The sequence below is a fragment of the Cervus elaphus genome, chromosome 19 (assembly GCF_910594005.1).
Source record: "Cervus elaphus chromosome 19, mCerEla1.1, whole genome shotgun sequence".
NCBI classification, from domain to species: domain Eukaryota; kingdom Metazoa; phylum Chordata; class Mammalia; order Artiodactyla; family Cervidae; genus Cervus; species Cervus elaphus.
The window spans coordinates 50167434-50182180 of record NC_057833.1 but is presented as its reverse complement, the minus strand read 5'-3'; the positions used below and the strand labels follow the sequence as shown (position 1 = coordinate 50182180).

At 48.2% G+C, this 14747-nt stretch overlaps 1 protein-coding gene across 12 annotated transcripts in view; it reads left to right on the top strand.

The window, feature by feature from the left end:
• The first annotated feature begins 2297 nt into the window (after window positions 1–2297).
• Window positions 2298–14747, top strand: part of KALRN (kalirin RhoGEF kinase) — a 673187-nt gene continuing 660737 nt past the window's right edge. For all 12 annotated transcript variants that reach the window (XM_043875040.1, XM_043875043.1, XM_043875038.1 and 9 more), the window contains exon 1: window positions 2298–2741. In XM_043875040.1, the coding sequence (XP_043730975.1) occupies window positions 2669–2741 (73 nt within the window). In that variant the 5' untranslated portion in view covers window positions 2298–2668. The remainder of the gene's footprint in view (window positions 2742–14747) is intronic.

The window sequence follows — 14747 nt, the reverse complement described above, 5'->3', positions numbered from 1 at the left end:
TTTGTCTGATATTAATATAGCCATGAGCATTTAAAACCTTAATAGAAATTGCCAAATTTCCTTTAAAAAAATGTGTCATTTCATAAGTTTTTCCCCCATTCTGGTCCACATCTATTGAAAAATTGGTATGAACTTTTCTCTAAACATGTTTCCTCTGAATTTGGGATGAGCTAATGCTCTTGCCTGGCTTTCCAGGTGGTGCTAGTGGTAAAGAACCCACCTGCCAATGCAGGGGACATAAGATACATAGCTTCAATCCCTGGGTTGAGAAGATCCCCTGGAGGAGGGCATGGCAACCCACTCCAGTATTCTTGCCAGGAAAATCCCATGGACAGAGGAGCCTGGCAGGCTACAATCCACAGGGTCACAGAGAGTTGGACTCGACTGAAGTGACTCAGCACACATGCAATGCTGTTGCCAGGCCTCTGGTTCTCTGCACAATGGTGCCAGTTCACAGCAGCTCTGCCATCATGTGTGTGTGTGGGAGTGCAGGCCAGTGTCAGCTTAGGGTAAAAGGGAAGGCAAAACTTAGAAAAGACAAATGAGAAGTACTTTCATTGTCAGGGAAGGTGGTAAGGAAAGGGGCATCTGGTTGCTTTAAGGCAGTTCAAGCTATTTGGACCAGATGAATTAGATCTCATGGCAATGAACTTGTGATGTCAGAGTCTCTATTAATAATTTTTAAGAAATGGGACCTGATAGATGTACCTAACATTGAAGACAGGCAACTGTACTTATTTTTTTCAATGGGTGAAAAATAATTGTGACATTCAGTAAGGAAAGTAAGGAGTACAGGGAACCAGAAAGGGTTCACAAAAAATGCATTTAAATCTATTTGCTGTTAAGTTAGCTGGTTGTAGATCTGGAGAGGTTCCAGGTGCTTTACCTGGAACCAGGTAGGTTACCAGTGATGACAGATCTGGGAGATTCTGGCTGGTGGGTAGCAGTCCATCAGTTTTACACTACACTATCTGATTTTCCTATTAGGTGTGTTTTTAACACATTAGGTCAGGCCACAGCCTCTCCATCTGTCTGGATGAGGTAGCAACAACAGCCTCCAACACACCACATTAAGTACTCAGGTCTAAAGAGCCTCTGTTTTGTAAGCTTTGCAGTCACTAGGACTATAAACAGAATACTGGCTAATTATTGTTTAATTATTGCTTAAAAACCAATTGGCACAATACAATCACTGCATTAATTACCCCATACAGCATCTGCTTTCTTTTTTGAGGTCTTCCCCGTTCCTCTCCTGTCCCTCTCCCCACTTTAATTGAAATTCAGCTTGCTGTAACACCTCCTTTCTCCTGGCCAACTGGATCTCTCCATTCACATGAGGGAGAAGAACAAAACAGAGAAGGCCCCTGGGATTAGGGAGTTTGACAGCTGTCCAAGAGGAGCGTTGAGACACTGGCCAAGTACCGAGGCAGGACAGAGACAAATGAGAGACAGAAGAGAGTCACGGAGGGAAAGACAGGCAGGGGCACATCGCGAGAGAAATGAACTGGACAAAGAGTCACTGAGACAGGCAGCGATGTTTAAAGGGGCGCTGAAAGGGGGGGAAAGGAAGAGAAAAGCTTTAAAAAAAGAGAGAGAGAGAGGAACTAAGGAGAGTTGGTGAGGAAAATGCGAAAGGCCCAGGAGGTCAAGGAGACAGAAGGGAGCTTGTAGAGAAGGAGAGGGGAAAGTCCAGCCTCTAGGGAGAGATCAGCCCATCTTGGGGGACAGGCAGCTAGAGGGGGGCGCGGCTCACACACCTAAGAACAGGGTGGGGTGGAGGAGGCGGCCGCCGCCGGGCGGGAGTAGGACCAGCGCTAGGGGCGAGGCTGAGCACGCGGGGCTCAGGCGTCCGAGCCTCCTGGGCAAGCCCGGCGTGCGCCCGGCGGCCCGGGACTCGCCCGGCGGCCCCGCCCCCTCCCCGGCCGCCTCCTTCGCCGGGGCTTTTCCTGCGGGGCTCAGGAAGCCGGCCTAGCACAGCCGCGAACAATAGCTCCGGGCCCGGGCTTGGCTCTTTGGAGAGGCCGGCGCGGGGAGGCGGGGGGAGGGAGGCGTCCGCGCCGCCGGTGGCCCGCGGCGAACCCCCGGCCCGGGCCGAAGCTTCAGTTGAGCTCGGCGCTGCCGGGGGCATTGTTGGCCGGGACTGAGCGGGAGCCGGGGGAGGAGCTGCGAGGCGGCGGCGGCGGAGGGAGCCAGAGGGGGAGCCAGAGAGCGAGCGAGGGAGGGAGGCTGAGAGCGTGCGGGCGATAGAGCGAGGGAGGGAGGAGGTAGAGAGACAGGGAGGGTGGGAGGGAGGAGGAAAAATAAAGAGGAGAGCCGAGCAGGGCTGAACAATAGAGACAGGCAGACGGGCGAGAAGGAGAGCCAGCTGCCGCTGCTGAGGGAGAGCGGGCGCCCAAGCAGCTCGGACCCCGGCCCGGGCAGACCGCAGGCGGCCAGCGCCCCTTGGGGAAGGCGGACCATGGGGGAGCCAGCGGCAGGCGCCCCCAGCCCGCCGTGCGCCTCCGCCTGAGGGAGCCTCGGCGTCCTCTGCCCCAGCCCAGCCGCCCCGGCCGGCCGCCCTCGAAGCCCGGTGTCCGCAGCCCAGCGCCCTCCGCCCACAGGGCGCCAAGCAGCCCTCGGCCCCGGGCTTGGCCGCCCCCCGGCTGCCCGTGGACGCCCTTCCCCAGTCATGAACCCCCCGGAGGGGGCAGCGGAGGAAGGAGGAGCCGCCGACTCGGACGTGGACGCCTTTTTCCGGACAGGTAAGCTGGGCAGGGCGCGGGGAGCTGGGGGGTAGGGGGGTGCTGCTGCCCTGGACGCGGCTTCTCGGACAAGTTTGGGGACCGAGACTGTTGCTGGGGCGGGCGTGTTGGGGGGTGCTGTCCCCCTCGTCGTCCGGGCCGGAGTTGCCGCGATTCTTGTTATGGCAGTGCTGGTTGCGTTTTGGAGAGGGGTGGGGGCTGGGAGCTTGGCGCCCCTCGGCGTTCACCCCACTTGCGGGAGTCTGTGTGGGGAGGCGGGAGGCGGTCCCCGTGGGCCGCCTTCTCCCGGAGCGCGGGGATGGGGCGAGGTTGGATCACTTTGCAGCGCGCCGCTCGCGCTCCCGGCTCCCCCTGCCCCTCCCTCGGCTCCCCCCTCCCCCTAGCGCCTGTCAGCCTGGCTCTGGCCGCCCTGCGCCCGCACCCCTGCTCCGGGCCAGGGGCCCCGGGCCCTGATATGCGAAGAGGGACCGGGAGTCGCGCAGGCTGCAGCCTGACAGTCAGGAGCGGGGCGGAAGGTGGACCGCGGAACCTGATGCTTGTGAGGAGCCGGGCGTCTCAGACTTAAGAGGCGGACTCGGCTGAGGGCGGTGGGCGCCTGGGACCTCGTCCTTGTCTTCCTCTTCTCCAGTGATAGGAACGCAGGAGCTTTTCATACGAATCACTCATTCTGGACGTGTGAGTTAGCGTCCCCCTCATACACACCCACTGAATCTTTGCTTGCCTGTGGTATGTAGAGCTCCCCCGCCAGACCTGCTTTCACGGTTGTTCTTTGCCCCCGCCACCACCCAGTCCTGGGTCTGAGTCGCAGGTTCCTTGGCTGCACAGCCCCTTTCCCAGAGCAGATGCCGACCACCCTCCTCTCCCACCACCTGTGGCCCTGTTTCTCTGATGACCAGGGTTTCTCCATTTCCTCTTTACCTGTGGCTTCCACCAACTCGGTAGGTAAAGCTCCCCATCTTCCATATCTGGAACCATTTTGTCTGGAATCTTTGTCCCGAAGAGTCCAATAAGTTATGGGGACCCCCTCTTTCTGTAAATTGGATTAAAGCGCATAAACTGGTGGGGTCAAGGAGCAGGTTAGCTCTGGAGGCTCCCTGCACACCCATCTGTTTCCTAACCTCATTGCTCTGCCCTGGAGGTCATCTGAGGGGAAGGGGTGGGGTGCTTTGTTGGGGAGATTTGTGGCATTAGAAGTCAAGAGTTGGTCGACCCATATGTTCATTTTCTAGTTGGTCTGAAGAGTAAAGAGATGGAGGACAGGAGCTGATGTCAGAGCCTGGAGAAAACAGAAGGAGCCCCTGTTATCCTACCCTGCTTCCCAGGGCTCAGCCTTGTCTCCTTGTTCCTTTTACCTAGTCGTGGATTCTAATATACACCCCTGCCCCCACCCCAGCCCCCGCACACTCAGACATGCACTGCCCAGGAACCGAAGCAAGAATTCTAAAAACGTGCCTGACCTGAGTGTATAATCTTAGTTTATAGTCTAGGAGAGAGGTTCTGGGGGTTAAGTCATTATCTGGAAACATTCACCAGGATGTCTTCCCTGACACCCCCACCTTCCCCTACTCCTGCCTCTCATCTGGCACAAAAGTCTGCCTTTCCTTAGTTCTGGGGAAAACTCTTGAAGTATGAGCTTTCCCACCTTCCCTTTCTGGATCCACTTTTATCTTTTGGCACCCATTCCTCCTTCCCTTTTTCTACCATCCAAACACTAGTTCCTGTCCATTCTCTGTCCCAGGCACTTGGAGCAGATCTCAGTTTCTGGATGCTTGCTAATTTCTGACAAATGAATTCACACAGTGTTAATGGTGTTAATGACCTATAATGGTCCAATGTGTTACTTTTCCCAGGGCCTTTCAAAATACAACATGGGGCTTACATTGTCTAGCTCTGGCTCAAATCACAGAGTAAATAACAGACTGGGGACTGTCTCCTGTGGAATCCTGCTGGGGGTATTCTCCTTCCACCTTGGGCAGCCTTATGGTGGGGGGGGGCTAGGTTTGATGTGCTCTTCAAATCAGAGAAGGGTGAAATCTACAACAGATAAGGCTGGAAATGACTGACAAAGTGTAACAAGTTGTAAGAGGGGAGGCAGGCTATCTGTGGTAGGGTCTAGGACCACCACCCGCCTGAGTGGCCCTCTGTGCTCTGCTTTCTGATCTTACTCCCTTCCAATCTCTAGCCTGGGGATTCTTAAACGTGGAAAAGACCATATTTCTTAATTGTCTCCTTTCTGATCCCCCAATCTTTATGGAATATAGCACTCTACACCTGGTAGGTTGGGCAGATTATAAATTTATTTAGTCGAACCACTGAGAAAGCTTCAAACACATTTTCAAAGTCCCTGGGGCCAGGGTTACCCTCTACTTTCTGGTGGAAAATTTTGCTTACACAAAGACCAGACTGGCAATTGCTTTGTCAAAACTCTGGTGTACTCTGCCTCTAATCAGGCATATTTCGACTAATTCTGTCATTTTGGTTCCTTGTCCTCTTCTGATTATTTTGGTACTTAAGTTCTTTTGATCATGGGTTAAACTACATTCTCTAAATCCTGTATCCATACACGTGCATGGATAGATAGACACATGGAGAAGCGCACACACACCCCACACTCTAATCTTACAGACTGGTGTATTCTGTATTTGGGAACTCTTTGATCCAAGCCTGGGAAAGTGTGTCACAATAATTTTATTGATCATGGTTACAAGGCAGAGGAGGGGAAATATGGGAACTCAGAATTGGGAACAGAAAACCAACAAGGACTTTTCAGCTCCTACTAAGGAACCTTCTGCTGTCCAGGGTGCTGTGGGATAGAAACGTTCAACGTGGTCTCTATCCTCCAAGAGCTTTTAAAAGAAGATTGACAATTACTGCTCAATTAGAGATTAATTAACTGCTGAACATTATGGTGCTCTAAGATAAGAAGTTGGCAGAACTACAGAGGAGAGGGACTGAGGGTAGCCTATGAAGGAGAGATGGAGGGTAGGAGGAGAATCATGGACAAAATCTCAGGGAGGTTGAGGCATTGACATTGAGGATGTCGGGAAGATGGAGCAGAAAGTGTAGGGAAGGGAGGAATGGGAAACAGAGTTTGTTAAGTAGGACAAGACCAGATAGGGAGAGTCTTGGAAGTCCAAGAGAGAGGAGATTGGATTTGATTCAAGATTGGTAGGGGGTCATTTTAGGTTCTTGATCAAGGGCACATCCTGAAGAAAGTGATTTTGGAAAGGTTTATCTGGGGGGGTCATACAGATGGAGCTGATAAGAGAGAGAAAGAATCCAAATGCAAAAGTGACTCAGACTGAGGGAGTGGGGCTTGGCTGGGTTAGTGGCAGAAAGAATGGGGACTCAGGGACCACTCGGAGAGAAAGGCATTGTCAAAGGCATAAATTTGGGGATTTATTGACAAACTTGTTGTAGGTGGGAAAGAAAATTAAGCCCACAAGAAAATGGGAGTAACTGGGTTGAAAGCATAGAGGACCAACTGTGTCTTGATTGATGCACTCTGGTTGAGGATAGGAGCTGGGTTTTGCAGGGCAAATAATGCTGTTCGCTTTGGATGTGGAAAATTAGAGTTGATTGAGGAGCATACAGGTGGAATCGGTTTGTGGGAGAAATGGGACTCCAGACAGGGGCACAGGCAGGAGATTAGGGCTGGCCTTGGAAGCCTTCTGCATCGAGGCTTCCTGCAGCTGAAGCTTGTGAATGCATCTGCTCTCAGAGGGAGGGGGTAGAGGGAAGAGGAGAGGGCTAAAGTTAGAATTTGGGGAGAAATCCTTGTTTAGAAAGTGGCAGCAAAGGAGACTTGATCCTAAAGACCCCAGGGAGTCAGCGTGGGTTCTGATGTGATGACAAGCTGCAGACAGGTTGAACAAGAGGAATGCCAGGTAAGTGTCACTGGATGTGATAAAAAGAAGGCCACTGTGAGCTCTTGGGAGCACAGTATTAGAAGAGGCATTCGGGGTAGGCATTTGGGGTGGGTAGGAGTTTACTGGTGAAGGCAAAAAGAATTTGAGTGCTAGTCAGACAGGATATTAGCATCAAGAAAAAGAGTTTTCATTTTTTTTGTTGGAGAGTCAGAACAGCTTTAGATGTGGAAGGGAGGGAGCTTCTGGGCAGGAAGAACTGAAGATGCTAGATTGATGGAGTTAGATATCTGAAGAGGTGAGACAGAGGAGGTTCCCTAGTAAAAGTAAAATCTTGGCTTTGGTGAACCGAGGAGAAACCTCTTTCTCTAAGACTCAAAGGGGAAAAAAATCAGAGGATAAATTTAATGAAATCGATGTGGAAATATCTTATATATTTCTGTTGAGCTTTGGTCTTGTGAGTCAAGACATTTTTAATTGGATTATTTTCTATTACTTGGACTTTGGTCAGCCTCACACTCAACTCTGTCTTTCCAAGTCCCTAAACTAGCTTCTCCTTTTGTCTTCCTTATTCCTGTTACTGACATTTTCCCTTTCCTAGGGTTGATATTTAACACCTTGATTGTCTCTGAGGAGTCTGTCTTCTAACTATCTCTGTTGAATTATCTTTCATAGTGAGTCCATGCTCTTCATTCTCAGGGCTTCTGCCCTATTCCAGGAGACCCATTATGGTGCCATGGACTCTTTCAGTAGCCTTTATTCTTGGCCGTTGGAATGGCTCTCTCACCCCCACTCCAAATTGCCATCTGCAGACAGATTGCACGTCCTAAAGTAGGTTGGAGTACTTTCATCACACCTGGTTTATGAACCTACAGTGACCCTCTACTGTCTTGAGGGTCAAGTTTGTCTTTCACACCTCAGCTTTAGCCAGGCTGCTCTTCTCACTGTCCAAGGGCAGTTTGACTCATGTTTCCTCACCTCTACTCTACAAATGCAACTCATTCTTCAAAACTTGAGCACCACATTCTTCTGGAAGCTTTCACAGCCCACAAGAGCAACTCTCCACCGCCCCCCACCCCCCCCCGCCCCGGAATTCCTACAACACTCACTTGTCTGTACTCATTTTCTCACTTCATCAGAGGTATTATATTGTTTTTAGCCTTTTCACGTAATTAAGTGATTTGTTCTTTAAAAGGTCTTTTAAAAAGTTTATGAGTCACCAAAACCAAACCAAAACAAGCTATCTTCCTCTGATATAGGTAAAGCAAACACAGCAAAATATAAGCAGTAGCTTAATCTAAGGTGGTGATATATTGGTATTCCCTGACTATTCTTTCAATTTTTCTCTTGAATAAAAACCCCATCCCACCTAGAGAACTGGACATTGTCAGGTCCAGATCATCGACAAGGGACATTTTGGAATAACACCCTATGTTGGTGTGCAATTTTTGGGGTAAATAACATCATCCTTTCTGTGCATAGTGAGGCACCTGAAAGGGGTGGAGTCTCTTACCTTCTGAGCACTCTTCTGCAGCAAAGAAAAGCATCTCTTTTTGATGTTGTGTTTGCTGCAGAATGTAAACATGATGCTTAATTTAATATTTACCATTCCTTCTTGATTCTCCTCCACTTCCACCCATCATGATTTGGGCTTTTGATCTTGCCATTTCTCAAGAACTTCTGATGGAGTATTGAGAGGACTTTGTTGCTCTGAAAGGGTAATGTTGTTAATATTTTTAATATTGTATTTATATTGGTTATTTCTACATTAATATATTTTAGGACATATAACATCTAGGCACACTTCCATAAGATTTGGGAGGCTTTGCTTTATCCTCGTGCCAGTAATCATCAATAACTCAATTATTGGTGCATTCTATCCAGTTGTATTTGATAATCTCTTGGGGTATGGAAGAAGTGTTGGAATAAACTGAAGCTTTAGAAAAAAATTAGTTGAGAAGTGAAAAAAATCTGCTCGACTGTCAGTGTCAATAAAACACCAGAATAGGTGAACTAGAGGTCCTTTTTAGCTGTTGAAGAATGAACACTTTTACTTTTCCAAGTTCTTTCTGGTTCTGGAACTTGGTAGTTCACTTTTGGAGGTAGGCAGTAGGGTTTAGTTTAGTGGTTCTCAAATGGAGGCGGTTTTGTCCTCCAAGAAATATTTGGTGGTGTCTGGAGACATTTTTTGGTTGCCATAACTCAGGGAGGGGGTGGCAACTGGAATTTTTGGGTAGAAGTCTAGAATACTGCTGAATATCTTATAATGCACAGGACAATAAAAAATTCTACAGCTTCCAAATGTCAGTGGTGCTCAGGCCAAGAAGCTGGACGATCATGGGTTTTGGATCAGATAGGCTCAGCACTAATCAAGGGTGGAATATTGAATAAGTTATATAATCTGTGTCATCCTCAGTCTTCTGCAAAATGGGACCAAGAATGCTTATTTCACAGGTTGAGAGAATTAAATAGGAAAAACATGTAAATAACATCTGGTGGTTTCTGACCCACATTAGGAACACAAGAAATCCTAGCTGTCCTTATGCTGTTTTCATTATTAAGTGATGTGATGACACAGAGGCTGAGGGACTCTCCTGAAGGGGGACCACGCGGGGCTTTTGACATGAAGTGAGAGGGGTGCTGGAGAGGCATCACAGTGGTGTGCAGGAGCCTGGGTGGAATCAGAAGGCTAGAGTCTGGGCCTTGGCTCTTTTTCTTTCATTTATTTAGTCATTTGTTTGACAAATATTTATCGAGTGCCTAGTGCAGCCATGTGCTGTGCTCTGGGAGTGTATAAAATCATTGCAAGAAAGAATATAGAGCAGGAAGGAAAATGGATATAATTATAATACCCCCCGCTTAGGGAGCACTTGAATTTAAGGGATGGGAAAGGGAGAAAAAGCCTGTGCAAGAGGCTGAGGAGGTCAGGTAAGAGAGGAGGAGGTGAACCCTCCCCATTGCTCTCAACTTATCTGGATGACTTGGGCAAGCGAGTAACATCTAGGGTGTAAGATGAGAATGATGCCTGCCCCCACCCCAATTCCCTTATAGGGTTGTTGAAAGACTCAAATAAGACACTATATGTGAAAGGTCTTTATAAGTTGTACAGTTCTCTCCAAATTTATGTAGATAGTTCTTTCCAGATCAAACATTGTGTTACCCTAAGTACCTCTTCTGACAAGTATTCTTTTATTAAATTTGACCTCCATGGGACCTTTTCCAATCCTTCTCAGTTTGGTTTCCCATGGGAACTGGATGGGGCACCCTCCTTGCAACAGATCAGGGCACTTCTCCTCCTCCACCAAAGTATAAAAATGCCAGTCCCCCAGGCCCTGGGCCACATGGCCCCATACCATCTAGAGAAGCCCAGCAAGAATGGGGTCTTGCTTCCACTGAGCCTCAGGTGGGTGCAATGAATCAGTCTGTTCCTGTTTCTGCTCTGTCTGCATGCTGTTCAGACTCCTCCTGCCACTCCTTTGAGTGTGAATGACTGGCAGCAAAATAACTAGGAAATGATTGACAGCCACAGGGCTGTTGGATCAATAGAGCTGCTTGAAATTGTGTCTGCTGTTGAGTGAGAGAACAGAGAGAATTAGCTGGGAGGACAGAGGAATTATTACAAAGAAGTAAAGAAGAAACTGTTGGAGAATTAGCTTCATCTCCTCCCTGTCTGTCCCATGGCTTTATTAGAAGAGAGCTGGATATTAGCTAGAAAACATGGATATGAGGGATAGACAAGTAGAGTGAAAAGTGGCAAATGGACTGTGTCCTCAAGGAAGTAGTTACTTCTTGAGACTTGAAGGATGGGTAGACTTCAGATGGGGAAGACAGTGTTGGAACAGTGTTAAAAAAAGGTGCGACCATCCATGGCATATTTGGGGGCAGTCAATGGTCCAGTTTATATGACTCAGAGGATTCAGCTGGATGGTCAATGGGAGAGCAAAGTCAGAAGGGGATGGGGACCAAGTTGATTGATTGCTTCATTTGTTAAACATTTACTGGACTCTTAGATAACCACAGGCTTTGAATGACAGGCCAGAGTATGGTCTTTCTTCAGTTTGCTTTCAGGAGCCACTGCAAGTTTCCAATTGGGGTGCTGATATCATCAGGAAGATAAATCTGGCTTCCCTGCAGAGGGTCAGTTGCAACAGGGGAGGAACTGGTAGCCAGAGCTGGATTGGGAGACCACTGTGAAAGGTTAGGAGGGTCTGAACTTGAGATGGCAGAGTTGAAACAGGGAGGCAGGGGTGGCTATGAGAGAACTCATGGAAGTAATATCTGTAGGACTTGGTAACTTGGATGTAGAGGTGTTAAGGAAGAGGCAGGTCTCAAAGATGACTTCAAAGCTTAGCTGGGTAATGGGGAGGATGGAAGTACCCTAAATGAAAATCAGGAGTTCAGGAAGAGGAGGAGCAGCTGTGGGGAGGCAGAGGAGAGGGAGGATTTGGGAACTTTCTTTAGGACATGTTGCTTTTCAGGTGTCAGTGAAATAGCTTAGGGAGGTGTTGATTCAGTAGGCGGATAGCGGAGGGAGTCTGGAGCTTTGGAGGGAGGCCAGAGACGGAAATATAGATTTGGGAGATATCCTTAAGAAGTTGTGGCTGGAGCTATCAGAATAGATGAGATAATAAATGAAAAGTGTATACAGACTTAAGGGCAGAGGGCCAAGGACAGAGCTGTAGACCTGAGTGAAGGGCTGGAGGAGAACCAGGAAAGAGCAGGGTTTGGAAACAATCCGGCCATCGACAGGATCTAGTGCTGCAGAGAGGCTGAGGGAGAGGGGGACTGAACAAACCTTCTGGGTTCTGGAAACTGGGAGATCACTGGTAACCTTTGAGATAACATTAACTTGTGTATGGGAGGTGGAATTCAAATTTCAAGGGGAATGGGGAGTTGAGTGGATGGGGAGGAAGTGGTGGGAGTGCATATAGATGACTCTTTGGAAAAGTTTGGCTGTGAAGGGAAGGTTAAAAATAATAAAGTAGTTGGAGATGGGTAGCAGAGTTGAGGGGAGGCTTTTTTTAGGTAGAGAAGATCTGTGAATACCTAGGAGTGGGGAGGAGGGAGAAGGCAGGCTTGGGGAAGGGAATGAATATTTGGAAAAGACGAGCAGTTGAAGGAAGATGATCTTGGATGAGCATGTTGGGGTGGATCTCCAGGTTAGCTGGGGGTGAGCCTCGGGTCAGAGGAGGAGACTGGGGAAAGGCGGACCTCAGTAAAGTAGTCGGCTGGCCAGCAGCTCAGATGAGGACACCATATGCTTGGTCAACAACCCCAACAGAAAGAGCATTGCCTGGCTTCGGGAATCAGGGGCTTGTGGTCCTGTGCTTGGGGTGGATAGTGCAAGCTCAGGGCAGCTGTGAAGTGGGTGAGCTGGGTTGGCATGGTTCTAAAAGGCCCCTTGGGCAGAGAAGTTAGAAAGGGAAGTCCCAAAATAGCAATCCTTTTAGAAGTACTTGTGGCTTGCTTCTGCAGGTTGAGGTGGGATCTGCTCCAGGCTCTAGAGGGGTCTGTAGAATCACTTCCTACAGAGTGTGAGTCAGAAAGGCAAGTTGTCGGGGGAGCGGAGGGTGGGGGGGGGGGGCGGTGGCGGTGGAGGATGAATGAGGAGAGGACAGAGGAGGAGGATTCAGGCAGGAAGTTATTGGGGCAGCTTCCTGAATAGGGTTCATGCCTGGCTATCAGGTACACTCTCTGTCAGGGACTGATCTGTTCTGAATTTTCTGTTTCCTTAATGCCTCTAGAGGCTCTCAAACAAAGAGGAAGCAGACAGGGGTCATGGAGGAGCCTCTTGCCCATTCTCCATGAAGAGGAATGCTTCACACCAGAAGACGATGCCAATGAGCACACCCATTCCTTTGGCCCCAAAGCCCTCCCTTCAGCTCTCATTTCAGGGGCAGACCCAAGAACTGTCATCTAGAGAGGTGTGTTATGTGGCCCTATAGGGGGCGGAGTAGGAATCCAGGGGATCCTATGGATCCTATTACCAAAAGGTGGGCTCTGGGGGGACTGGGTTTCTATTCCCTGGAGTAGGAGGAGGTGGAAATTTCCGTAGGTGTGGCTCAGTTTCAGAATCAGAGAGTCTTAGAACAGGAACTTACTGTGTGTCTCGTACAAGGTACAGCCTTCCTGAGATTCAGTTTCCTTATGTGTAAAATGGGTAAAAAATAAACAAACCTTACCTATCAGGATTACTTGATTTGGTAGCTATAGATTGTGATAGTAATAGAAATGGGATCATACTTCTGGTGATAGAATATGACTATATATAATAGAATATGACTATATATATTCCTAGTAAGACTATGTTGCATATAATATTATATTACTGGTTAGAATTTCCAAATTATGCTTCAGTAGCTTCCTCCCCTCCCCTGTGATACCCTCCTCATCTTTCCTCCCTCCTTTCCCTTCTCCTTCTCCCCTTTCCCTCCCTCTCTCCTTTCTTTACTTCTTTCCACATAGGTAGGGACGTGATTTCTAATTTTGCAGTTACAGTTATTCCAGGGCATGGCAGGCAGGGATTGGGAATGTGGCTATACTCTTACCCTGTAGCCCAGGGACAATGTGCATCTATGGGGTATGGGGGTGGGGAAGCACAGTGTTCAGTTGGCAGCTGGACAGTGGGCCTAGAGAGAGACCCAGGAGAATGGCAGATGGTTAATTGGATGTGACAAAAGGGGGCTAGGGGGAGGGGTCTGGGGCTCCTGGGGGATTCCTGTTTCTGACTTGTTACTCTCCCAGAAAGGAGATTGTGGGAAAAGGGGGGAGTATCTTCAGGAGCAGTTAAGGGGAAAGATTGGCAGGACTCCTTGTTGGGTCTGTGGCCATGGAAAGACAGAGTGCCATTGGGAGTGACGTCACAGCTTTCATTTGTAGGGTGGGTGCAAGATGTTGTCTCTGTACCCCAGGCCATTGGCACATAATAGGCTCAAATATTTGGATATAAAGAGAATGCTTAACCAGTGATTGGAACAGTATAATTTTCTAGTCATTCTTCATGATCCTAGCCATTGCATTTTGACAGCTAAATATCATGATTACTTTTGATGAGAACTGGACAGAGACTGATCAGTTTCAGCAAACACTAGATTTCAGTGAGTGGATCTTTTCATTCATTCTTGCATTCATTCATATTCAACTGTCAAACACCAGCTATGAACCTAATTAAGTGCCAGGCTGAGACCATACCAGCAAGTTAGAAATCATCTTTCTGACATGGAGGGTGACTGTCTGGTGGAGTTGTCTGACACATAAACAAAGGATCACATGCTGTACATTGAGAACAGAGAGGAAGGATCAACAGCCTCATCTGCATGGGTGTGGGGAGGATTCATGGAAGAGGGGATGCTTATTCTGAAATAGCTGAAGAGATGGTAAAAATGAAGATAGACCATTGTTGAAGAGGTTTGCTAATAAAAGTAAGGAAAATAATGCAATGGTAACTGAAGGGGCATTTTGGGAGCACTGGTTGTCTTGTTTCTTGGTCGTAGGTATGGTGTGATCTGTTTGTGAGCTTTCAATGAGTTGTAGACTTATATATGGAATTATATGCATGCAAATTGTACTTCAATAAATTTTTAAAAAAGTTATCAGGTCCAGTGAAGTTTTGTTTGTTTGCTTTAAAGAGAGAGAAAAATCTTTGAGTGTTTGAGAAAAAAATCACAGGAGGAAATAGTGGTAGACACTGAAAGTGATAGAAAGTGGTATGCCTGTGGATAGGGTATCAGAGTGGGTACTACCTTCTTCAGAAGTCAGGAAAGGATGAGGTTCCCAGGCAAAGAGGTTATCTCTGGGATGGAGGGACACCTCTTCCTCTGTGGCTGTGAGAAAAGACCAGGAGGTTTTCAGGTCAGATGTATAGGTCAGATGGTAAAGTCCTTATTAAGCTATTAAGAAGACTGACTTCATTGTTCCCTGTGAGTGGGATCCAAGATCATCTGAAGGACTGCGGGGTGCTGAGATCCCATAAAGAGAGGAGATGGATTGGATCCATTCTCTGGAGAATGGGTAAGAATTGCTTTAAAGAATGATCTGTTCAGTTGAATTCAGAGTGAGCTAGGTATGCAGACTTCTGCATCTCGCTCAGCCCTGGAGCCTCTAGAGTAGAGGTGAAAATAGGGGATTCTTGAGTCCTTAT